Source organism: Callorhinus ursinus, unplaced genomic scaffold, assembly GCF_003265705.2.
Source record: "Callorhinus ursinus isolate GAN/ISIS: 27379988/994484 unplaced genomic scaffold, GSC_fseal_2.0 scaffold8, whole genome shotgun sequence".
In the NCBI taxonomy this organism is placed as follows: Eukaryota; Metazoa; Chordata; class Mammalia; order Carnivora; family Otariidae; genus Callorhinus; species Callorhinus ursinus.
This window is the reverse complement of record NW_027397070.1, coordinates 72,590,604-72,614,317: the sequence shown is the minus strand read 5'-3', so window position 1 is coordinate 72,614,317 and position 23,714 is coordinate 72,590,604. Positions and strand designations below refer to the sequence as shown.

Sequence of the window (23,714 nt, the reverse complement as noted above, 5' to 3'; positions counted from 1 at the left end):
CAGTCACGGCTGTGATGCTCCAGCACCTTTGTGTGTTCTATTGGTTACAAGCAAAGACAGGTTGTGCCCACCCCCACGGGGAGGGGATCACACAGGACATGGGTTCCAGGGGGCAGGGTCGTGAGGACCACTTTAGAGTCTATCCACCGTGGCCCAGAAGGAGTCACGTCAAGGCACCCCGGAGGACCTCCTGAGCCTCATCAAGCTGGGTCTCCTGTCGGGGGGTCTGCTTTGGAACGGGCCTTCGAGGCTGCCACTGGTGAGGGCCACTGGGCCGTTGGCTGTGGTTTTGTCCCAGCACAGCCTGGAGCACGGAGCCCTGCTAGCTTGTGGCTGACCGGCCCGGGACAACACAGCTGTGGGGCCAGCACCAGAGAGCAGACTCCCACAAGCAGCCCTGGAGAGCACATGGGGCTGCAACAGCGTCTCCTCCTGACGGGCATTGCTGTGCAGTCCACGGGCAGGGGATGCGAGCCGTGGGGAGCTGCCATAGCGGCCCCGGGGCTTGGTTTGGCCCAGTGCAGCTCACACACAGACCAGCTCCCAGAGGCCGTGGATGCCTTGCAGGGCCGCATGGGTCCGCGGCACCCTTTTCAGACCCTTGCCGGTCTGGGCAGGAGGGCAGGCTGGGCTCAGGGACCTTCTTCACCAACAAGTATGCTGACGTGTAGGGGGCCCAATGACAGCCCATCAGCTCACTCTGGGGCAGAGAGGACTAGGGGGGCAGGGAAGAGGCACCCCAGGATGTGGGAGAGCAGGGCCCTGGTGTGTACTTGATTAGCTCCCTCAGCATCCAGTGCCCCCTGGGTCACTGAGCTAGCCCCAAGCTCCAGCCTAGGGTGGGCTCCACAGGTTGGTTGGGCTCTGAAGCCTTGGTCAGAAACCAGGGGTCGAGAGAGGTCAAGGTGCGCTGAGACAGGCTTCTGACCCAGTAGAAGGGTCAGAACCCAGGTGTCCAACAGGATTCAGACCCCGCCTCTGCAGGGCAAGTGCTGGGTGCATCCCAGGACGGGGTCAGCCCCAGCAGGCCTGTATCCAAGTCCCCACCCCAGCTCGGTGCCAACACCCCACGCCCCAACCCCTGGCTCAAAACCAGGTTCTCTCACCTCTACGCACAGTGCCGAGTCCACTACACGTGGTCCTAAGGGCCAGACAGCAGCCCCGCACCCACCTCCCTCTCCAGGACCCGTGCCCACAGTCCTGGCCCCCCCCCGTCCTAGCACCTGCCCCGGCCCCACCCCCCGGTCCCTGTGAGTGCGGACTGGGCTCCGGCAGACACACAGAGCAGGCTTGCCCAGCAGCCTCACAGGGTCAGGGCTGCAGAACTCCAACTGGGGCCAGGAGGAGTGGCTGCAGCCCATGCTGGACTCACACAGGCAGGGAGGTGCTTGTGTATTCTAAAGCCCCCCTTTGTGGGTGGGTATTGTGGCTCTGTGGGTCAGGGAGGAGCATCCTGGAAGGCTCTCTGGAGGAGGTGGGGTGTAAGAGGGGCTGGTTCGGGACCTGGGCGTGAGCAAACAGTCTGCACCTGCCAGGAGTTGGGAGGTCCTGGCCCTGAGCAGGGCTTGTGAGGACGGGCAGCTTGGAGCCCCAACAGGGGGACAGGTGGGGAGGCGGCGTCCATGGGGAGCTGTGGGACCGGGGCTCGGGCGGAGCTGCACCTCAGCCCTGCCAAGCACAGTCTTGGCCCTGGGCTTGTCCGTCCAGGCCCACGGCGTAGCGGGAATCCCAGTCTCGCTCGAACAGGTGGCGCAGCCGCTCCTGCACGGTGGGCACCCCTGGCCGGGTGCTGGAGGCTCTCTGGCTGACCACCAGGCCCACCCCTGAGGTGCTGCTGAAGTAATCTTCCGACCAGTTGGAGGTGCCTGGGGGCGGTGGATGGGGTGGGGTCCCTGGGTGACCGGGCTCCCCCAGTCCCCTCTGCAGGGCCCAGTCGTGAGGCTCAGCCACGCTCTGGGGACAGAGGGGCACAGTGGCCACCCCCCGCTGCCAGAAACCCCAGCTGGGGCAGCCCCTCAGAGGCAGGAGGCCCAGCTAGCTCTCCACGCGTGTGGGGCTCCGTCCACGTCTGCCCGGGACAGCTGTCCTGACTCAGTGTCCTGAAAACTCAGTGCTCAGGCCTTCCCACCTGCCCTGGGTGCTGTGCTGGTCCTTAGAGGCCCCCGCAGACCCTCGTGCCCTTCAGCAGCCCCGCTGCCCTGAGGGGTCCGTGCTGGATATAAAAGCAGTGTCCCCTTCAGCACCCTGGCCTGGTCACTGCTTGGGGGGTCACGTCCCCCTTCTGTGGGTTTATGTGGGCTCCGCGTGTCACGTGCACAGGCTTGGCACCCCTCAAAGACTCCGGGTCCTGGGGCTGCACCACCTGGCTGCTCACCTATGTAGGCCGCCTTCTCTGTGACCATGAACTTGCTGTGGTTCACCCTGCTGAACGGGATGTTGGAGTGATTTCCCACCGGCACGATGAAGACTTTCTTGGGGGCACAGAGCGGGAGCTGTCAGGAGGGGAGGAGGGCCACCTCCCCCAGCCCGGCCCGGGGAGCAGGTCCTCACCACATCCACCGAGACACCGGCCGCAGGGTTGCTGAAAGCCTGCAAGGACCGCAGTTCGGGGAACATGCTGGGGTCCGTGTGGGGCCAGCAGCTGACCAGCAGACGCACACGCACACCCCTGTTGAAGGCGGCTGTCCGCAGTGCAGTGTCCAGCACCGGCCAGTACCTGTGGGAGGGCGGGTCAGGGTCCTTGAGCCAACGGGGGCCCTGCCTGCAAGCCATGGGTCCCGGCAGGAGAGGAACCGTGCCAGGAGCGGCCCACCTGCGGACCTCCACCCCCTGGGGCCGCCGGGGTCCTGCCCAGACCCACCTGGCTGGGTGGCTGAAGCGCGTGGTGGGGAAATACTCCATCACCGAGGCGTAGATGAACTCTCTGGCGCCCCCCATCACCGCTAGCAGTGCTTCCAGGTCCCGGGTGCGGCCATGAGGGCAGAGCATGGGTGGCGAGGCCTGTCCAGGGAGAGAGGTCCCTGTGACCCCAGCATGCACCCACCCTCCAGCACGTGGGAACGTGGAAGAAGACAAGAGGCGCTCCCCGGGGAGGTGGGGAGAGAGGGGGGAGGGTCTACACAGGGGCCTCGGGGCTGCCCTCCGTCTCGGCAGGAAAGCCTGGAAGCGGGCAGCCCACCCCCCAGCTCCAGGTTGGCCTGACTTCCTGGAACAAGGCATCTGGCTGCACCAACAAAGGCTTCTGTGTCTGCTCAGGTGCTCAGGCAGGGCCCCACCGAGGACCCCCCCCCCCCCCCCCCTGGCTCTGATGCTGGGTCTCTAAAGACCAGCCACCGGGCAGCTGGAGGGATGTCTGCTCCCACGCGCCCAGACAGAGGATCAGCCTGCCCCATCCCCCTTCCCTGCCTGAAGACCCACAGAACCACTTGATGAGCTGGTCCTCCCCGGCCCTCCCTGGTCCCGAGCTGAAGCCCCCTGGCCCCACCCAACAGGGTGTTTGGAGGCCCCCCTTCCCGGGCTGCCTGTCTCCCGTGGATGGCATGTCCTCTCCTGGAGCTGGGTCTGCGCACACCAGGCTGCTGCTGGCCAGGGGACCGCGGCCGGGTCCTGGGCACTGGCTCCCCAGGCCGTTGCCCTGAGGCCCTGGTGGGCACCGCAGCAAGACACGGTTCCTGGGGCTCTGGCAGGCCCCCTCAGCCCCTCTTACGGAGAAGTAGGCAGTGGTGGGCACCCCGTCAAAGCGGTCCCGGAGGGGCTGGAAGCGGTTGATGTGGGACGAGAAGTTCTGGGGCCAGGCTCTGGGAAGGACCGCCTTTGGCGCCCCCAGCACCCAATAGGTCTGGAAGGTCTTCTCCAGGTCAAGGGCCAGGCGGCTGCAGTTATAGATGATGGCGCCCAGCTCCTTCACCTGCGGGGGGACAGGGCAGCGGCTGTGGGAGGAGGCCCCCCTGGGCAGAGTGCGGCTGTGCCTCCCCCCCCCGGGCAGAGCGCGGGCCCCCACACCGGCAGCCTGCCCACCGCAGTGTCGCCTGCCGGAGTCACAACACACAGTGTGCTCGCGGGAAGCTATGAGGTGGGGTGCCCAGGGCACCCTGCTTGTCTTGAACACCGTATGCCAATGATCAAAGCGATGCATGCTTGTTACCACAAAAATAGAAAAGGCATAAAACAAAAATCATTCCTCACGACCCCGTCCCACAACAGACACAGCTGCCTTTTCCTCCACCGTTCTTGCACTGGTTTTTAATGCACTGCTTTTCCTAAGAGGGATCGTGCTTTGCAGTCTGCATGTTTCCCTGGATACAGTGACTGGAACATCTTTGCATGGGGTTAAATGAGATTCCACGGGGTGAGTGCAGTAGCCGTGTGGGATTCCGTAACTTCCTGACCCAAGCTCTGATTGTTTGCAGCAGGGTGATGTTACACTCATGTTACACCAAGGCTGCACGGGACATTAGGCCAAGCCCCCGGGAGTGCGGGCAGTGCACGAGCTCCAGGCGGGTCTCCCTTCCCTGGGCTCTGGACTCACCTGCGTCAGGGCCCGCCAGTCCATGTTGGCACTGCCCAGGTAGATGTGCCGTCCATCCACGACCCAGAATTTGGAGTGCAAAACGCCCCCAGTGAACTTCCTCATGGGCACGAACCGCACCTGGGCACCTGGCCGGGGGGTCAGGACCGTGTGGTGAGCTGGCTCTTGGGTACCAGCTTCAAGGCAAACCTGATTCTTCGTGGTGGGTCTGCTCATTTGCCCTCAGGGCGGTCCTGCTAAGCCCACACCATCATCGTCCCCACTTTCCAGGTGGGGCAACAGAGGCATGGCCTGGCCCAGGATGCCTTGGGGCAGCCCCACCCCAGAGCCCAGTTTATAAGGATTGCTCCCCGGCTGAGCTCCCAGCCTGAGCCCACCCACAGGTCAAAGCAGCTGGGCTCGGGGGGGCCCCAAGGCCACCCTATGCTCTGCACCATGGAAAATGACCCTCTGGCTCCTTGGAACCAGCCCCGGGTGAAGCTGACTTCAAGCATGCCACCCTGGGCCCCTGTGGGCCCTGGCCTCCTGGTGAACTAGGGGGACATGGGTGGCCTTTCCAGGCCTGTCCCAGGCAGCTCTGCACTCCTTCCTTGTCCCATGGCACCAGCAGGTCAGGTGCCATGCTTCCCCCTGGGCCCAGGGGCCCAGGCCGGACAGGTACCCACCTCGCGCCGCCAGGACCTGCAGGTCTGTGGAGTTCTTGGCCAGTGACCGGCTGCTGGTAGCCACAGCCAGGGAAATGTTCTTGTCCAGCAGCTGCTCCAGCTTCTGCAGAAGGGCCTCCCCCTGCAAGGCCAGGCCAGCCATGAGGGGTGACCCCCTGCCAACTAGAAAGGACCCAGACCTCTCCCGGGAGGCCACCCTGCCCACCCACAGCTCACAGAGAGATGTGCCCTGGCACCGGATGGGGTGGACGGCCTGTGGCCATCAAGCCGGGGTGGGGAGGGCTGGGGCATACCAGCTGGGAGGACGAGTCGTTGACCCCAATGTCGGGCCCCGTGAGGGACCAGTAGAAGGAGGCCACGTGGATGCTCTCCTGGGCGGTGTCCAGCAGCTGCAGCCAGGCCTGGGCCAGGGGCTGGGCAGACGGGCAGCCAGCTGCGGAGGGCAGGTCCTGGGGGATGCTCTCCACAAGGACAAGCCTGCAGAGAGAGCCCATGGGGCCTGAGCAGAGGTGCCACCAACCTGCCTCATATCGTCTGCTCTGTGCCCACTGGCCAGGCCGGAGGGGTCGCTGCCAACAGGGGGCCGGAGCCCAGGCCAAGGGCGCATGACAGGGAGCCGACTAGACTGGACGGGGCAGGCGTGAGCCCAGCCAGCCCGCTGGGGGCGGTGACACCCCCATGGGTGGGGGGAGAGCCAGGGAGAGAGCAGGGCAGGTTAAGGCCCGGGCCCCGCCCCAATCCCAGGCGGGCCCTGCTATTCAAGAGCCGTTGCTCTGAGCAGAGATTTGGGTCTGGGCTGCCTACTGGTGGGGAGACCTTTGGAGGCAGCCCAAGCTGACCCCGAGGAAGGGCTGGACCAGGAGGTGGCGGGAGCCCCCCTCGGGCTCTGTGGACTGGACCATGCGCAGGACTCCCCCCCACAGCAGGAAACGTGGGAAGGCAGGCGGCCCAGCAGCTGGGAACAGCGACGCCACCCCAGTGATGGGAGAGCTGAGAAGCCACAAGCCTCAGCCCAGGCGGCACCCGGCTTCGCAGCCTTGACAGAGCCCCTAGGTGGCGGCCTGTGTTTGTTGCAAAGAGCACCCCAAGTCCACCTGAACTCCACTGCCCCCCAACCCATCCGGGCCTTGGGCCAGCCTTCCCGGCCAGCTGCATCTTCCAAGAGGTGGCAGAGGGCCGTGCTTATCCCTCAGGGCAGGTCCAACGGTGGAAGCTCGCGGAGGGGCAGAAAGTGTGGCCGCCTGCCCGGCAGACCTGGCAGGCTCACTCACCGGCAGGAGTCCTGCAGCTGCTGCCCGGCCTCCCCTCTCTGGGACTCCCAGGCCGGGCTGGAGCCATGGCCCCTGGACCCGAGGGGCCCTTCCCCGGGGTGCAGCTGGCCGCAGGTCGGGGGAAGGTGCACCTGCCACAGGACGTAGGCGAGAGTCACAGCGCCAAGCCACAGCATGGCCAGCATTCCCAGCACCTGCAACTGGAGAAGGGTGTCACCATGGGGGTCCTCAGATGGGTGGGCTGGGGTGGCCCCTCCGGTGCTGACAGAGACTGTCCCCCGCTCCCAGGGAGGGCCAGGTATGCAGGGGGGCCGGGTGGGCCAGGGACAGGGGAAGATGGCGCTGAGCAGGGCCCAAGCCCACTGTGGGGGGCGGTCAGGTGGCCTGGGGCTGTCCCTGGGGGGGCCCCCCGAGACAGGGGTTGGACAGTGAGGGCAGCCCTCTGGTCTGGCTGGTTTCGTCCTTGCTGCTCTGGTGTGGGGTTCCGCGAGGCTACAGAGCCCCCTCCCTTGGGCCCCCCATTCTGCCCTGCCGGCCTCTCTGTCCTATGGGCAGTGGGCCCTGTGGAGCAGGGCCGGGCAGGGCCACTGATGCTCTCGGCGGAGGTCCCAGCCCTGACAGGGCGACCTGGTGTCACCCGAAGCCTCAGGCCTAGCGCCGGGCTTCCCCCCACTGCTCCCTGGGCGGCATAGCCTGCAGGTGGTGACTCTGTGTGGAGCCTGAAGCTGGTGTCTGTGTGTATGTGTCTCTGTCTCTGTGTGTGTCTCTGTGTGTGTGTGTCTGTGGGTGTGTGTGTCCGTCTGTCCCGGCCCCCGGGCTGTTTTCCCCTCTTGGTCTCCCTCTCCGTGGGCATCTGGGTGTCTGAGTCTCGGTTCCTGCTTTCAGCCACACGTGTGGCAAGAGGCCCGGAGCCATTTCTGCTTTCAGCCGGGTCCTCCTTACAACCCGTAGAAAGCTGTTTCCCTTCCCAGGGCTGGGCCCCCCGCCCGGCGCCAGGCAGCCCCCGCCTGGGACTCTGGCAGCACCACTGGTCCTGGCTGGGAAGGCATGGTGGGGGCTGAGCTGGGACCCTTCGCTGTTGTGCTGGGGTGCTGGGGAGCCCGGGGTACTGTGTGGGGCTCCCCATCTGCAGCAGGACGCAGCCCCCTCAGGGCAGTTACTCCCACAGAGAGCTGGAAGCCAGGCAGGTTCCCGGTAGCGGCCTCAAATGTCACCGTGAGCCAAGTGCTCCCGAGTGCAGCATGCCCCCCGGGGGGTGCAGGGAGGGGCCTGAGAAGCCAGAACAAGGCTTCAGGCAGAGCGACGGAGCCCCCCCCCCAGAGGGGAGCCAGGATGCCCCCTACCCCCAGAGGGGAGCTCAGGGCCTCACGCTGCTACCCGTCCTCCCGGAAGAGCCACACTCAGGGTGCCGCCCCCCACCCCAGGGGTTCATCGGGCCTTCACAGTGTAAAGCCCGGGGCTGGGGACGGGTGAAGGGGGCACCAGGGACATCCTTGGACTGGCGGCTCCCCTCTGTGCCCCAAGTGTCCCAGAAAGAGGGCAGGTCAAAGCCCCGCAGCCCCCATCCGGGACTTGGAGCTGTCCCAGGCACCTCCCCGACCTCCGATGCCCAGAGCACATCCGCTCCTCCTCTTGGCCCCTGGGAACAGCACTGGGGCCGGGGGAGGCTGCCCCCAGGGCAGCCCTAGGCGACTGCGGAGCTGCTCCCGCACTGCAGCCCCGGCAAGCCCGTGGCCCTGGGCTGGGGCTGGCTGTGGGGAGAGCGTGGCCCACTAGCCGCCAGCTGGGACCCTGCAGGCATCAGAGGTCATGGCTACAGGCGTGGAACTTCCTGCCCCGCGAAGCGTGGGGTGAGGCTGCCAGGCCCCGGCAGGGGCAGACGGCCCACTGTCAGCTCACTGGGAGGCCCCGGGGGCCTGGTGGTCCCCGCGGCCCAGACTGGAGAAGGACCGGGTGGTCTGCAGGCCCGACGGAGGCTCTGTGATCCCCTGGGCCCGGGCTTGCTGGCAGCTGGCTTCCCCGGGGCCTTCGGCCTGGCTCTTCCACCCAACCCCGGGCTCCCTGGACTCACCTCTGGGGGCCCTGCCTTGGCGTGCATCTCGCTCCAGACACAGACTGCAGGCCCTCGGCTCTCTGTGCGGGCAGCAGGCTCCGGTGGCTGCCTCCACCCCCAGCCCACCTGCCTCCTGTCTGCAGCCCGCTGCTTCCCCTTCTGGCCACTTCCTCTTCGTCCTGAGTACCTCCCTCTGCACCCCGGACAGACAGACATCTGGAGCTGGGTGGGCCAGCCAGAGGGTGGGGCTGGGAACTTTCACCTCCAGAGAAAATCTCTCTCCTTGGCCCCATCTCCCAAGGTGGAGGCATTCTCTAGCCACAGGCCTGGGCGTCGGGCGGGCTCAGTGTAAGCCACAGAGAACCAAGGAGCCTTGGCTTGAACAGGATTGGTCATTTCTCTCTCACACTAACCAGGTTCAGGGGCTGGTGGCCTAGAGACAGTATTTGCTTTACAGCCGTGGGGAGCCAGGTCCCCCCAGGCCCCTCCTCAGGAATCCTGGCTCCCAATCCCTAGGGTCGACTAGCAGCCTCGTGGCCCCACAATGGCTGCTGGAGTTCAACCATCAGCCCTGTGTTCCCAGGAGCATAGTTCTGGCTTCCCTCAGTCTGTTCAGGCTGCTATAACAAAACACACGGACTGGGCGCCTTGTAAATAGCAGACGTTTGCGCCTCACAGCTCTGGGGGCCGGGAGCACCAGGCCAAGGCGCCGGCAGGTTGGGTCCTGGTTCTCTCCTCGCTGTGTCTTCCCAAGAGAGGAGGGCTGGGGGCTCTCTGGGGGCTCTTTCATAAGGCACTAATCCCATCACAAGGGCTCCACCTGTCAGACCTGGCCACCTCCCGGAGGTCCACCTCCCCTCCCCACGGAGTCTCCGCTCCTCTTCCCTGCTACCTGGGCTCTGGGAGTGAGGCAGAGACGGCTCATCCTGAAGGAAGGCCATCCGGGGGCGGCAGGGACCACAGGTCCTCCTGACTCTCAGCCCCCCCACGAGTGAGTGACACTACATCTGACGGTTAGAAAAATGTGCTTCCGGCCTTGCTCCCAGCAAGCACCCAGGGCTAATGCCCGGGCGCCTTGCGGATTCCTGGTTCCTTGTCAGCCTGCGCCTGGGGGGCGCAGACCACTGGTTTCCTGCGTTATTCCCTCTGCATTTGCCTGGCCAACAGCCTTCGGTAAGAAGTTTCCAACTCAGCCGAAACATTACAAGGGCTGAGTAGTGTTCTTTCTTTTCTTGCTTTTTAATTTTATTATCCACCCTCCCCTGTTTTATCGAGATGTAACTGACATATAACACATTGGTTTCCAGGGTACAACATAACGATCGAGACTTGTATATACTGCAAAATGACCACCATGAGGGGTTCGGTTAACACCCGTCACCTCACAGGATCAGGGTTTTTCCTTGTGATGAGGACGTTTAAGACATGCTCTCTTGGCAGCTTCCCAGGATACAGCACCGCGCTCACCGCGTTGCCCATCCCATCCCAGGACCCCCGGATGACGGAAGGTGTGTCCTCACGACCCCTCGTGTTCCCCCCTCCCCCGACCCCGGCACCTGCCAGTCCGCTCTCCGTATCTGTGAACTCGGTTTTTCCAGATTCCACACCTGGAAGTGGTCATACGGTATTTGTCTTTCTCTCAGCTCACTTCACAGTGTGCCCTCCAGGTCCACCCACGTGGCAGGATTTCCTTCTTTTTACAGTTGAGTAGTATTCAACCGTGTGAGTGAATACACACCACACCTTCTTCATCCGTCCGTCTCCTGACGGACACGTGCGTCGGGGCCGTGTCTCAGCTCTCGTGGATCACGCTGCAGTGGACATGGGGGTGCACGTCCTGCTCGGGGACCACAGCAAGCGTTTCTTCCCTGGTTTGGGTCTGTACTTACATCTCTTCTCTCTTCCACAGAAACTTTTGGTTCCTAACATTAATATAATTACTTATTAGCTTTGGCTTACAACAGGTTCAACACAATTTCCAAGTAACAACTCTAATATCACTACAGAAAATACTACCACTAACTGAAATTTGAGACTTCTCTGCAAGGGTTTTCTCGCTATTATAACTGACCAAGGATGTAAAAATCAAGCACCATGTTCTAAAGTCAGTCTTTTAAAACCAAAGCTGGCGGCATCACACTTCCGGACTTCCAGCTCTATTACAAAGCTGTCATCATCACGACAGTATGGTACTGGCACAAAAACAGACACATCGATCAATGGAACAGAATAGAGAGCCCAGAGTGGACCCTCGACTCCATGGTCAACTCATCTTCTACAAATCAGGAATGAATATCCAATGGAAAAAAGTCTCTTCAATAAGTGGCGTTTGGAAAACTGGACAGCCACATGCAGAAGAATGAAGCTGGACCATTTCCTTACACCACACACAGAGATAAACTCAAAATGGACGAAAGACCTCAATGTGACACAGGAGTCCATCAAAAGCAGCAATCTCTTCCACATCGGCAGCAACAACTTCTTGCTCGACACGTGTCCAAAGGCAGGGGGAAAAAAAGCAAAAATGAACTATTGGGGCTTCATCAAGATAAAAAGCTTCTGCACAGCAAAGGAAACAGTCAACCAAACAAAGAAGCAACCCACAGAATGGGAGAAGATATTTGGAAATGACACTACAGACAAAGGGTTGGTTTCCAAGATCTATAAAGACCTTCTCAAACTCAACACACAAAGAACAAAGAATCCAGTCAAGAAATGGGCAGAAGACAGACACTTCTCCAAAGAAGACATAGAAACAGCTAACAGATGCATGAGAAAGTGTTCATCATCATTAGCCATCAGGGAAATTCAAATCAAAACCTCAATGAGATACCACCTCACACCCGTCAGAATGGCTAAAATTAACAAGTCAGGAAACGACAGATGTTGGCGGGGTTGCAGAGAAAGGGGAACCCTCCTACACTGTTGGTGGGAATGCAAGCTGGTGCAGCCACTCTGGAAAACAGTATGGAGGTTCCTCAAAAAGTTGAAAATAGAGCTAACCTACGACCCAGCAATTGGATTACTGGGTATTTACCCCGAAGATACAGATGTAGCGAAAAGAAGGGGCACCTGCACCCCAATGTAGGGTATTATGCTAAGCAAAATAAGTCAGAGAAAGACAATTATCATATGATCTCACTCATATGTGGAATTTAAGAAATAAACCAGATGAGCATAGGGGAAGGGAGGGAAAAATAAGGTAAGATGAAATCAGAGAGTGAGGCCATAAGAGGTTCTTAATCATAGAGAACAAACTGAGGGTTGCTGGAGGGAGGTGGGGGGAAGGGGTAACCGGGTGATGGGCATGAAGGAGGGCATGTGATGTAATGAGCACTGGGTGTTATACGCAACGGATGAATCACTAAATTCTACCCCTGGAACTAATAATACACCCTATGTTAACTAACTTGAATTTAAATAAAATTTTCAAAGAAGAAAAAAAAGAAAGTCAGTGTTCTTCCACAAGTAAGCATCTACCTGGAACAGGTTATTGGGGCATGAGACCTGTTTTCCTGGTGGATAATTAGGAGTCCTCTCGTGCTGTTCTGCTGACTCTGTGTTTATCAAGTCTCCAGATGTGTGTGGGTCTTCCTTTTCTCTTCCACTGATGTGCTCACCCTGGTGCCCATGCGGCCCTGCCCCATCCCCGTGGTGCCCTGCGAAGGCTCCGGGACGGGTAGACCAGTCACTCCACTTCACTAGGACCACCACATGCTTGGTACACATCCATCAAGAGGACCCTCTATTTTTCTCCTTGAATCTGTTAATGAAGTAAATCAGGGATTTTCTCAAGTTAAATTAACCATGGGGTCCTGGGATAGCCCCATAAGAACCGTGACCTACATTGCGTGTGGTTGGAGTGGCTTCAGCAGTAAGGGATTTCCAATTGTACATCTGTGCCCACAACTACCGTTGGTGACACATCGTGTTTCTCTTCATGCTTCACCTGGTCTTTGAATTTAAATATATTAGAGTCCTAGGGGCGCCTGGGGGGCTCAGTCGGTTAAGCCTCCAACTCCTGGTTTCTGCTCAGGTCATGATCTCACAGTCACGAGATCCAGCCCGCACTGGGCTCCACACTGGACATGGAGCCGTCTCAAGATTTTCTCTCTCTCCCTCTGCCCCTACCCCACCACTTGAGCTCTCTTTCTCTCTCAAAAAAAAATATTAGAGTCCTAGAATGAATTGGGTATGCACCCTTTTATTCCTATGTTTTGAACTTTGTAAAACAGGCTTATTCTTTTTAATTTTGGTGGAGCATGGAAATCTTAGATCGTTTACATCTTTGTGGGAAGATTGTAAATTATGAATTCAATTTCTTTACTGGTTATGGGACCATTCAGGCTCTCTGTTTCTCTGAGAGCCAACTTTGGCAAATCCTATTTTTCTAGGAATGTGTCCTTTTGTTTGACACTGCCAGCTGTATTGACAAAGGTTCTTCATAGTGCTTGCCTTCCTAGCCGTCCACTCGGCCGTGTCCACGGGGATGACCCCGTGCGTCCCGCAGACTGGCTTTATGCCTCTTGTCTTTCTCCCTCCCCCGCTGGAGATCTTGCCAGAATTTTGGCGATTTTATTTTTTTCCAAGAAATCAATCAACTTTTATATTTTTTTTCTATTACGGTTTCATTTTCAATCTGTCCCCGTTTTTCACCTTTATTACATCCATTCTTCTACTTCCTGTCATGTGCTCTGTGGCTATTTTTCTGCCTTAAACTGCATGTTTGGCTCTAATTTCCAGCTATTCCTTGCTGCTACAAAGTGCCCAAGGGATCTGTTTTCTGCAAATCTCTGCTTCCACTGTGCCCCATGATCTCCTATGTGACTTGGTCAGTATTTACTTCTGAGTATTTTACATTTTTTACCGTTTTTCCTTTTACGTGTGAATGATCTGGAAATCTGGCTTAGGGGCGCCCGGCCGGCTCGGTTGTTGGAGCCTGCGACTCTTGATCTCTCAGGGTCATTTGTTCAAGCCCCATGTTGGGTGTAGAGATTACTTAAAAATAAAATCTTCAAAAAAAAAGAAATTTGGCTTAAGATTTCCAAGTGTATGTGAAGCTTCTTTCTTCATCACTGATTCCTAGTTTAATCAACTTTGGGTTAGAAAGCAAGGCCCGCGCGGCACTACGTCTTTAACGTTGGTCAAGAACAGGCCTCGTGTGCACATGTGTGCTCAGAATCTGTAAATGTGTTTGAAAAGAATGCGCAGCCACCGCTGGGGAGGGTCTGGGGTCTAGATCCATCTTTAAATCCAGCTCACGGATGTGCTTTCAAATCTCATACATCACTGATTAATGTTTTGTCTCCTCGGCGCAGGAATGACTGGGAGAGCTGTGCGGCTGTGGATCCCCACGCGCACTCCTGCTTCCCGTGGTGGAGTCGGCACTTCTGGTGTCTCTGTCTCCCCCGACTGAACCACCTGTCACCATATGCTCTCACTTCCCTCGTAACAGCTTCTGTCTTAAAATCTATGTTGTCCGATTTTAATTTAGTTTAAATTTGTGTGGCTTTTTAAAAATACCCTTCTACCTTAGGTTGATGTGCCTTCTTGTGTTTCAGATCTGTGTCTAGTAAGTAACAGAGCTGGAATCTAATTTTTTATTTTTATTTTTTTAATTTTTTTAAGATTTTTATTTATTTATTTGACAGAGAGAGACAGAGAGGGAAAACAAGCAGGGGGAGTGGGAGAGGGAGAAGCAGGCTTCCCGCGGAGCAGGGAGCCCGATGCGGGGCTCAATCCCAGGACCCTGGGACCATGACCTGAGCCGAAGGCAGACGCTCAACGACTGGGCCACCCAGGCGCCCCCAGAACTGGAATTTAAAACATCATCTAACCTGATCATCTTTACTTGATCCAGCTGAGTTTAGTCTATTTACGTTTATTGTGATTACCACTACATTTCATTTTTCATTCCTCATATTGTGTATTTGGCCCACATCATACAGTTCTTTGTGTCTCTTCTTGCTCTTGTGGGTCAACTGATTTTTCTCCTGTTTCCTGGTCCTGATCTAACTGTATCCTCTCGGTGAAGGACATTCCGGGGCCCACCCACACCACTCTTACCATTTCCGAGAGTGGAGAGGATCCTTCTTCCCGCTGTCTATGGCCCACGTGATGGCCCCAGGGCAGGTTCTGACCCATGCAGCGCAAGTGGAGGTTACCACGTCTGGTAAAGGGAGCTCCATCACTTCTCCTGCCGTGTCCTGGGCTCTGATGACGCAGCCAGGATCGGGGCTGGGGCACCGGCTTCCCACCCGAAGGACAGTTTCCCCAAAAGGCCACTCAGACCCACTGCATGTTCTACTTCCACAATATTCTTTCGTTGAGTTGATGTAGACATTCGTGTCCGCACATTGTCACTAGCTTGGTTTTGGATTTTTACCTTGCATACATAAGGAACAGCTTTCTCTCTTCCTGAGTGTAGTGCAAGGACCTTCGAGTACTTTATCTCTGATGATCTCCAGCGTGTGTTGTCTCTCAAGTTTGTCCTGTCTTGTAATACTATTATTATTATTTTAAGCCCCATACATTATACCTCTTATCATCATTTTTTCCCGTCAGGGTGTGTGAGAATGATCTGCTCACCTTTCCTTCTCTCATTTCAGACCTGCGCACTATTCCTCCTCCTGAAATATATCCTTCACAACTGACCGGAATAGGAATTCAGCTGGATATAAAATTCTCAGTCGCCAGTTATTTTCCTTGAGTGGGAATGTGTTGGTGGACACTCAGTCCTTAGTAACATGAAAATGTCTCTAATTTTCCTTCGTTATTGAAGGATAGCTTTCCAGGCACAGAATTCTTTTTTTTTTTTTTTAAGATTTTATTTATTTATTTGACAGAGAGAGACACAGCGAGAGAGGGAACACAAGCAGGGGGAGTGGGAGAGGGAGCAGCACGCTTCCCGCGGAGCAGGGAGCCCGATGCGGGGCTCGATCCCTGGGATCATGACCTGAGTCAAAGGCAGACGCTTAACCGACTAAGACACCCAGACGCCCCTCCAGGCACAGAATTCTTGATAGACAGTTATTTACCCTGGAATCCAAGGTCCTTAGGGTTCTGTTATTGATGAGAAAACTGCCATCATTCCTGTGTAAGGGATTTCTTTACTCTGTGGTTGTTTTTAAAACATTCTCCTTGTCTGTGGTGTTCTTCAGTGTTACTGGGGTGTAGCTAGGTGGTTTCCTTTTTTTTTTTTTAAGTTTATTTATTTAAGTCATCTCTACACTCAATGCAGGGCTTGAACTCATGACCCCGAGATCAAGAGTCTCACGCTGTATGGACTGAGCCAGCCGGGCACCACCAACAGGTTCCTTTTCTTTCTTTTTTTTTTTTTTTTTTCCCACCGTTCAAAATTTATTTGGTATTTTAGTTGGTATGACACTTAGTTGGCTGCATTGTCTTTTTACATTATATGGCCATGTACACTATATTCTGACATACATGGTACACAAAGTAAGATCCTTTAGGACAGTTATGCACAATACACTCAATATTGAATTTATACATTGGATCCCAGAACGTGACTGACTGGAAAAGATGGACTAGGCATGTCGGGTGTTGGGGGAAGGAACCCAAAGTGACAGAACACACAGTAAACACACATCTGGTGTGCAGAGCAACCTCAGTTCTGGCAGTGGAGCCTCTGAGACGGTGGGGCTAACTTACGTTAACCAATTTAGGGCTACAAAGACAGGTATCATCCAGTACCAGGATACAGCTGCAGGGTTTGGTGAACCATTCCTATTTGGAACTTTAGGAAACTGACCTTTTTCTTAGGCCATTTTAATATTACTTGAGTAACAGATCAGATAATAAGGACAATATACACAACCTCCAACTAAAATCCTGCTATAGTCTAGACAGTGAAGTGGTACATTAGAAAACTTTAAAACTGCAGCTCCTTTTGGATCCCCCAAAGTGTATCTGCACTCTTCTTCAAACGGGCCTCCTCCTCAGCAGTCAGAGTCACCTTCACAACATCTGAAATTCCATTCTGTCCCAAGATGCAAAGGACACTAAGGAAGACATCATCTTTAATTCCATAGAGACCCTTAATCATGGTGGAAATTGGATGCACCCGCCTAAGATTCTTCATTATACTTTCGGCCAGATCTGCCACAGACAGTCCAATGGCCCAGGAGGTGTAGCCTTTCAGTTTGATCACCTCATAGGCACTGTCAACCACCTGTTTGTGAACCTCTTTCCACTGTTCCTTATCTGCATCAGTGCCTAAGTCAGGGTGCAGATTCTTCAGAGAGACACCAGCAACGTTCACTCCACTCCATACAGGCACACTGGAGTCTCCTTGCTCCCCAAGGACCCACCCGTGACAGCTTAATGGGTGAACTCCCAGTCTTTCCCCCATTAGGTAACGGAACCGGGCTGAATCCAGATTGCAACCACTTCCAATAACACGGTTTTTGGGAAAGCCACTTACCTTCCAAGCCACATAGGTCAAGATGTCCACTGGATTGGAAACGACAAGCAACTTGCAGTTTGGGCTATATTTTACGATATTAGGAATGATGAACTTGAAGATGTTCACGTTACGCTGGACCAAACTAAGATGGCTTTCTCCCTCTTGTTGACGTGCCCCAGCTGTGATAATAACCAGCTTGGAGTTTGCAGTCACATTATAATCTTTGCCAGAGACAATTTTTGGTGTTCTAAGGAAAAGGCTGCCGTGCTGGAGATCCATCATCTCTCCCTTGAGTTTGTCTTCCATGACATCAACAAGAGCAAGTTCATCTGCCAAGTCCTTCATTAAGATACTGATGGCACAAGCCATGCCAACAGCACCAACCCCAACAACTGTGATCTTATTCTGGGGGGTATGTTCTTCCTTAAGAAGATTCTGAATTAGCTGATCTTTGAGAGTTGCCATTTTGGACGTAGAACCGAAAGGAATCGGGAGTGCACGTCGGGCGGGCGGGCGTCAGCGGCGCGCGAGGTCGAATCCGGACTTGGCGGCAGCGGCTCCGACCAGGTTCCTTTTCTGATCCCGCGTGGCACACACCGCATGTGCTTCCCGTGCCTACGGAGCATGTTTGCCGGCTTGCCGGGCCTCCTGCAGCACAGAGCTGCGCCTCGGCGGCTCACACAGCAGGCATTTACTGCCCCAGCCCTGGAGGCTGGAAGGGCCGGTTCCCCCGGGCTCGTTGTTCCTTCTTTTTAGAACTTAGAAGGATGTGGGGGCAAGGCTTCTGAGTTAGACTGAGGAAAGAAGGAGCTGACACCGAGTCCCGAGACCCAGAAGGTCCCCTTTATGATGAGGCCGCCCCCCAGGTGACCCCTGATGCTCCCACATCTTCAGGGGTGCAGTCCAACTCCCTGTTTTAATTGTGTCCCTGTGGGTGAGGTCTGGCAGGACCCCACACGGATGGAAAAGGTTTATGGTTTATTATCCTCACAGCCCGCACGGGACCCCAGGGCAGCACAGGGCTTGGGCACAGGCGGAGGGGGCAGCGGGGAGCACTGCTTGCGTGCGGTTTCTGCGGGAAGGAGAGCGGGGCTGGGGAGCGGCCTTAGGCCACGCACGCCCCTGGAGAGTTGGTGAGCCTGTGTTCCCCGCGGTGTGAATGCGGAGCTTACAACTCTCTCAGGGCTCCTGGTGTCCATCGTGAGGATCAGTTCGCTTGGGGCTGATTGTAATAAAACATCAGTTTATAGAAATGACAAGAATGGCTAATTCACTGCAGCCCCCTAGTCCGGTGCGGCCTCTCCGCAAGTCTGCGGGCCGCACACCAGGCTGCCCCCATGAGCTCGTCATCCGCTTCACCCCACGTCTACCTACGGGCCCCCTTCACACAACAGAGTTTGTTTCCTTTTGTTTTTTACCCAAAGCGGAGGTGGACACAACAGGTTTCTGCAAATTCATTCGCCAGCAAGTGGGTTGTCCACCTTTGGGCGCTGATGGGGAGAGTGGTCCTCAATCACTCCCAGCATCGGGCAGGCCCCCAGTGTCGGGCAGGCCCCCCCCAGCTGGGGCAGAACCCCCAGCATCACGCAGATCCCCCAGTGTTGGGCAGGCCCCCAGCATTGATTGGATGAACCCCCCAGCATCACGCAGATCCCCCCAGCATTGGGCAGGCCCCCCAGTGTCGGGCAGGCCCCCCAACATCGGGTGAACCCCCAGCTGGGGCAGAATCCCCAGCATCACACAGATCCTCCAGGGTCCGGCAGGCCCCCCAGCATCGGGTGAACCTCCAGCATCACGCAGATCCCCCAGTGTTGGGCAGGCCCCCCAATGTCGGGCAGCCCCTCAGCATTGGGCGAACCCCCAACTGAGGCAGAACCCCCAGCATCAGGCAGACCAGGGCCTAACCGGGCCTCACGGAGCCGCAGCCGTGGCCCCAGTCCAGCCGAGGCGTGCTCCGTGGAGTCTGGCAAAGCATTTGTGTGTGTTTTCGTCATCCTTTATCCATGTCTTGCTCTTCGAAGTCCTGAATCCACCATGTGGCTGGAAGCAAACTCCCTCACCTTCCCCTCCCTGGCCGGCCACCCTGGCATCTAACGGGACGCTGGGCTTTAGAGCCTGCTGCTAAGTGCTCTCTCCACCCTCTGAACAAAAAGAACTGTGCTTCTAACAACTGCCGCGGGGATTCTGTTCATTTACCTCTGGGGTGCCAGCGCCCCTCTTCTGGGGGATGCTCCCCAGTCACTGTCATGGTCTCCTTCTCAGGGGCTGCTGAGATGTGTCGCCCATCTACCGGTTTCTTCACTCGGTGGGCTTGCACACCCTCCTTCTCCAAGCTCAGCTCCCATCCTTCCTGGATTCTTGAGTCCTGGCTGGGAGAGCAGGAAAGCTCCAGGCTTCACCACCCGAGAATGTCTCTCTCCCTCACTCTGGAATGATGGTTTAGCTGGGTGACAATTCTCTTCCGGTCGCCGAAGGCCCCGACCTCGGACGCGGCTCCCCGTGGAGGAACGGGCGTCCATCCACCTGCTGTCCCTCTGAAGCCTGCTTCTCTTACCTCCCTGTTTGCTTTCAAGGTTTTCTCTCTGTCTTGGGTCTTCTGGGTTTCAGCGTGGCATGTCCAGGTGAGGATGGTTCTCATTCACCCACCTTGGCGCTTGGAGCTCTTAAAGTGGAGGATTTATGCCTGTGATCATTTCTAGAACATTCTCAGCCGTTATCTCTTTGGCTATGGCCTCTGCCTATTTTCTGTATCCTCAACATTGTGAAATTCAGGCGAAGCGTGTGCTGAGCTTCTATGCCCTGCGTCCTGCCCCTCCGACTCTCCTTCCCCTGCTGCAGGTCTCCACCTCAACCTTTGCATCCTGCTGACGTCCAGGCATCTCAGGTGCATCTTTAGCTCTGTTTACTAGCTGCTCAGCATTCTCTGAGGTTTCCATTTCTGACCACAGGTTTTTTTTTCTCCCACCCAGAGCCTGGGAAAGAGAGGAGCTTCCCTGCTCTCTCCCGGGGCCCTGGGGAGGGCTCTCTTACTCCTCTCCCTGTATATACAGCCTTGAGGACACTCAGCTCTGAGCAGGATTCTTAATTTCACCTCCGCTTTTGCTGCACACGAGTCCTCTGTCCTGAGTGCATGTGGACAGACATCTCGAGAGCTCGGCCATGAGGGATATTTCTGGGCCCATAGCTGCCCCCAGAGGTGCTAGAATGCAGCCCCTTGGCCATTCCAGCTTCCAGTTCCCCCTCGACTCCTGGTAGGTGGGGACTTCCCTTTCTTAAAATCTCACCTTTGCGTCTGGTTGCAATTTTACCTGTAGCTAACAATTCTAGATGTTCCAATTGGCAGAGATGAAGCAGAAGTGCGAGGGCCTGAGAAGACAGAATGTGTTTTGGCAGATCCACCAAGCCAGGAGGAAAACACCGAAGTTCAGGTCTGCCAGTCTCTAGGACCCGAGAGCCCCAGGTGCTGAAGAGAAAGAGGAGCAGAGCGGAGAGCTGGCCTCTCTCTTGAGGCATTTGCTCACTTGTGTTCTGTGCAGGGACAAGAGGCTGAGCACAGAGTGCCTGAAAAGTTGAACAAAGCTCAATAATATTTGGTTCTGGGGACCCAAGATTGAGTTCAGTCTCTCCTTCAAAGGAGGAGAGTGCGGGTAAGCTGGTCTGACTCACAGGCGGGACTCCTGTTGACTCCTGGAGAGCGGAGCCCTAGAAAGGCGGGCCGACAAGACGTAAGAAGTAGAACAAGACTTACCGCGTCCAGCTCAGTCCCTGACTGCACTGAAGGGATCCATCCCTGCTCTGCGGGCGATCCTCTCTGATGAAACATGACTTCATCCAGAGGGTCTCTCTTTTCCCCATTCATGGTGTCTGTCACTTTAAATCAAGAGTCACCCGACATCAAAACACTGAACCAAGAGTAGAAGCCGGGGTCCAGGTAGCAGGGCTCTCAAACAAGCTTTGCAATTGCTGTGATTACCATGTTCAGAACAACAAATGACAAGACGGAAATTTTCACTTAGAGAAATGAAATATATTTTTTTAAATCAAAGAAATTCTAGAACTAAAAATAAAATCACCAAAGTAAAAAGCGTGACGTATGGGTCCACAGCCAACTGGACAGAGCTGACAGAAGACTGGTGGGATGTAATGTAGGTCAGTAGAGAATACAAAACGGAACACAAGGAGAAAATCGCATAGAAAACACAGAAAATAGCATCTGAGACGCACAGGACATACACGAGGGTCTGACACACATATAAGCTGAGACCAAGCAAGGTTAGTTGGGAATGGGGCAGAATTGTGTCTGAAGAGAAAATGCATGAGGCGTTCCCCAAACCAGTGAAAGCCAGACAGCACCACTGGAGGAAGGGCCACAAATCACAACACAGATGAGTGCAAAGATGCCCCTAGTTGTAGGAAAACCACAGAAAAACTAAAAACAAAAAGAAAGTCTAAAACAGCCAGGAAAAAGGACACCATCGAGGAAGGCAACAATAATACATTTGACTTCTCCACGTAAGCAATGAAATCCAGAAGACAACGGACACTATGTTTTAAGTGCCACAAAAAAGTTACTGCCAACTTAGAATACTGTATCAATACACCAGGTGAAAGGAAAAGGCAAAATAAAAACATTTCCAAAGACCCCCTACTTGAGAAATTGAGAGATTTTGTCACAGCAAACTGATGCCAAAAACACACTCAGTGACGGTCTATTGGAAAATGATCCCATGCGGAAACGTGGAAATGCAGGAGTGAGAGAGGAGTACCAGAGATGAAATATGTCAACACACTTAGGGCATGTTGACTGTAGAAATTACTAGTTCATTGTAGGGTTTACACTATTTGCAGAATTAAAATGCCTGATCATGGTAGCACTAAGGTGGGAGAGGCAGACAGATTTAAAGCGTTGGAAGGTCTTTACAGTGCCCAAGAAGTGGTAAAAGTGCAAGCTTACATTAGGCCCTAATAAGTGAAAGATAAATTTTGTAATTGAATTTTACAATTGTGAATTATTTAGTAATTGCCAGAAAGTAGTAAAAAGAACAATTTACATTGGACCCTAATAAGTGAAGGATGAATTTTATAATTGTTTGGGTGCCCACTAAGAGTATAATGAAAGAGAGCATTACTAACAAGCAAATGGGGAAACATGGAATAATAATAATAATAATAATAATAATAATACTTGATTAATCCTAAGAAAAATGGAACAAATAACAGACATAAGCAGATTCAAAGTTGAATACATTGATAATTTCAATAAATGTACTAAAAATACTCCAATCACAAAACACGTATCGTCAGACCGAATTTTATAAAACAAAATCTACAAAGCTTGAGTAAAAGGATGAAAAGGATGTTATGATAACGTTAACCAGAAAAAAGCTAACATAGCTATACTAATATCATACAAAGTAGACTTTAAGATAAGAAAAATAACTAGTGATAAAGAAGACTTCATGATGACCAAAGGGCCCATCAACCGGCAATATAACAATTCTAAATTGTATGCACCTAATAACATAACTTCAAAATATATAAAGAAAAACTGATGGCACTGTGAGGAGAAATAGATAAATCCATAACTAGTGGCAGATTATAACTCAGCCCTTGCAGCAAGTGGTAGAACAAGCAAACAAAACATTAATGGATATATCTGAAAACCTGAACACAATAAAGCTGATCAAACTGACAAGAGAGAATATCTCTCAAGAAAATGGAAGTACATATTCTTTTCAAGGGCACATGAAGCATTTATTACAATTATCCATATTCTGGGTGAAAAAGCATACTCTATACCTTTCCAATGATTGAAATAATTTAAAGTATATATTCTGACTACAGTGGAAATAGGCTAGGAATCAATTACCAAAGAATAACTGGAAAATCCTCATTTGTTTGGTAATTTAGCAACACATATCTAAACTCATGGGCCAAGGAAGAAATAATAATGAGTACTAAAGTTTTTTTCACTCAAATGATAACGAAAATACAATGTATCAAACTTTATGAGATCACCTAAAGTTATATTTAGAAGGAAATTTGTAGCCTTAAATCCACAGATCAGAAAGAAGGAAAGCTGAAATTTAATCTCACAAAATAAAGGAAGGAAAGAAGAACGGAAGAAAGAAATCTTAAAACAGAGAAGGGGGGGAAACTAACAACTAAACATAAAATGAAGAAGAGCAAATTCAATGAAACAGAAAGCAAATGTATCATAGAGAAAATCAACAAAACTAAACAGTTGGTTCTATGGAAAGAATAATAAAATTGGTAGACCCCAGCAAGACTGAGCAAGAGAGAGGGAAGGTATGAATCACCACTACTTAGGATGAAAATGAGAACACAGAAAGAGGTCCTACAGGCACTAAAAAGAAAGCAAGAGAATATTATGAACAATTTTATGTTAATACATTCATTTTCCATTCCTTATTACTGTTTTGAATTCTTATTGCAGTACAATGTACACATGTTGGAGGGTGCAGATTTTCAGGTGTACAGAGCTGATGTGGGGAATAGAGTTGGTGTGGGGAAGAGAGCTGAGGAAGGGAACAGAGCTGGTTGTGGGGAACAGAGCTGGATTGGGGAACAGAGCTGGCGTGGGGAACAGACCTGGAGTGGGGAACAGAGCTGAGGAGTGGAACAGAGCTGGTGTGGGGAACAGAGCTGGTGGGGGGAACAGAGCTGATTTGGGGAACAGAGCTGGTGTGGGGAACAGAGCTGGTGTGGGGAACAGAGCTGAGGAGAAGAACAGACCTGGCGTGGGGAAGAG

General features: G+C 54.4%; 2 protein-coding genes across 3 annotated transcripts; both read right to left on the bottom strand.

The window, feature by feature from the left end:
* Positions 1 to 10: 10 nt before the first annotated feature.
* On the bottom strand, positions 11 to 8,684 carry PLD4 (phospholipase D family member 4). The gene is made up of 10 exons (XM_025869247.1): positions 8,536 to 8,684; positions 6,465 to 6,664; positions 5,487 to 5,670; positions 5,194 to 5,314; positions 4,529 to 4,656; positions 3,707 to 3,907; positions 2,861 to 3,000; positions 2,551 to 2,716; positions 2,375 to 2,471; positions 11 to 1,865 (listed from the first exon to the last, which is right to left on the bottom strand). The coding sequence occupies exons 1-10, from the start codon at positions 8,560 to 8,562 to the stop codon at positions 1,663 to 1,665; spliced, it is 1,467 nt and encodes a 488-aa protein (XP_025725032.1). The 5' UTR covers positions 8,563 to 8,684; the 3' UTR covers positions 11 to 1,662.
* A 7,167-nt stretch (positions 8,685 to 15,851) lies between these two features.
* LOC112821977 (L-lactate dehydrogenase A chain-like) lies at positions 15,852 to 17,501 on the bottom strand. Of its 2 annotated transcripts, XM_025869252.2 has the most exons (2): positions 16,721 to 17,501; positions 15,852 to 16,451 (listed from the first exon to the last, which is right to left on the bottom strand). In XM_025869252.2, the coding sequence occupies exons 1-2, from the start codon at positions 17,405 to 17,407 to the stop codon at positions 16,296 to 16,298; spliced, it is 843 nt and encodes a 280-aa protein (XP_025725037.1). In that variant the 5' UTR covers positions 17,408 to 17,501; the 3' UTR covers positions 15,852 to 16,295. The 2 variants fall into 2 exon arrangements, with proteins under 2 accessions (XP_025725037.1, XP_025725036.1); XM_025869251.2 differs by having other exon boundaries at positions 15,852 to 17,501.
* Positions 17,502 to 23,714: the final 6,213 nt, after the last annotated feature.

Excerpts from the sequence above, each read along its gene's own strand:
- PLD4 (XM_025869247.1), bottom strand. The coding sequence starts at position 8,562 with ATGCACGCCAAGGCAGGGCCCCCAGAG. Across the intron at positions 5,315-5,486 it reads ACGACTCGTCCTCCCAGCTG|GGGGAGGCCCTTCTGCAGAA; the intron begins GTATGCCCCAGC and ends CTGGCCTTGCAG. Across the intron at positions 4,657-5,193 it reads GCAGGTCCTGGCGGCGCGAG|GTGCCCAGGTGCGGTTCGTG; the intron begins GTGGGTACCTGT and ends CCCCCCGGCCAG.
- LOC112821977 (XM_025869251.2), bottom strand. The coding sequence starts at position 17,407 with ATGGCAACTCTCAAAGATCAGCTAATTCAGAATCTTCTTAAGGAAGAA.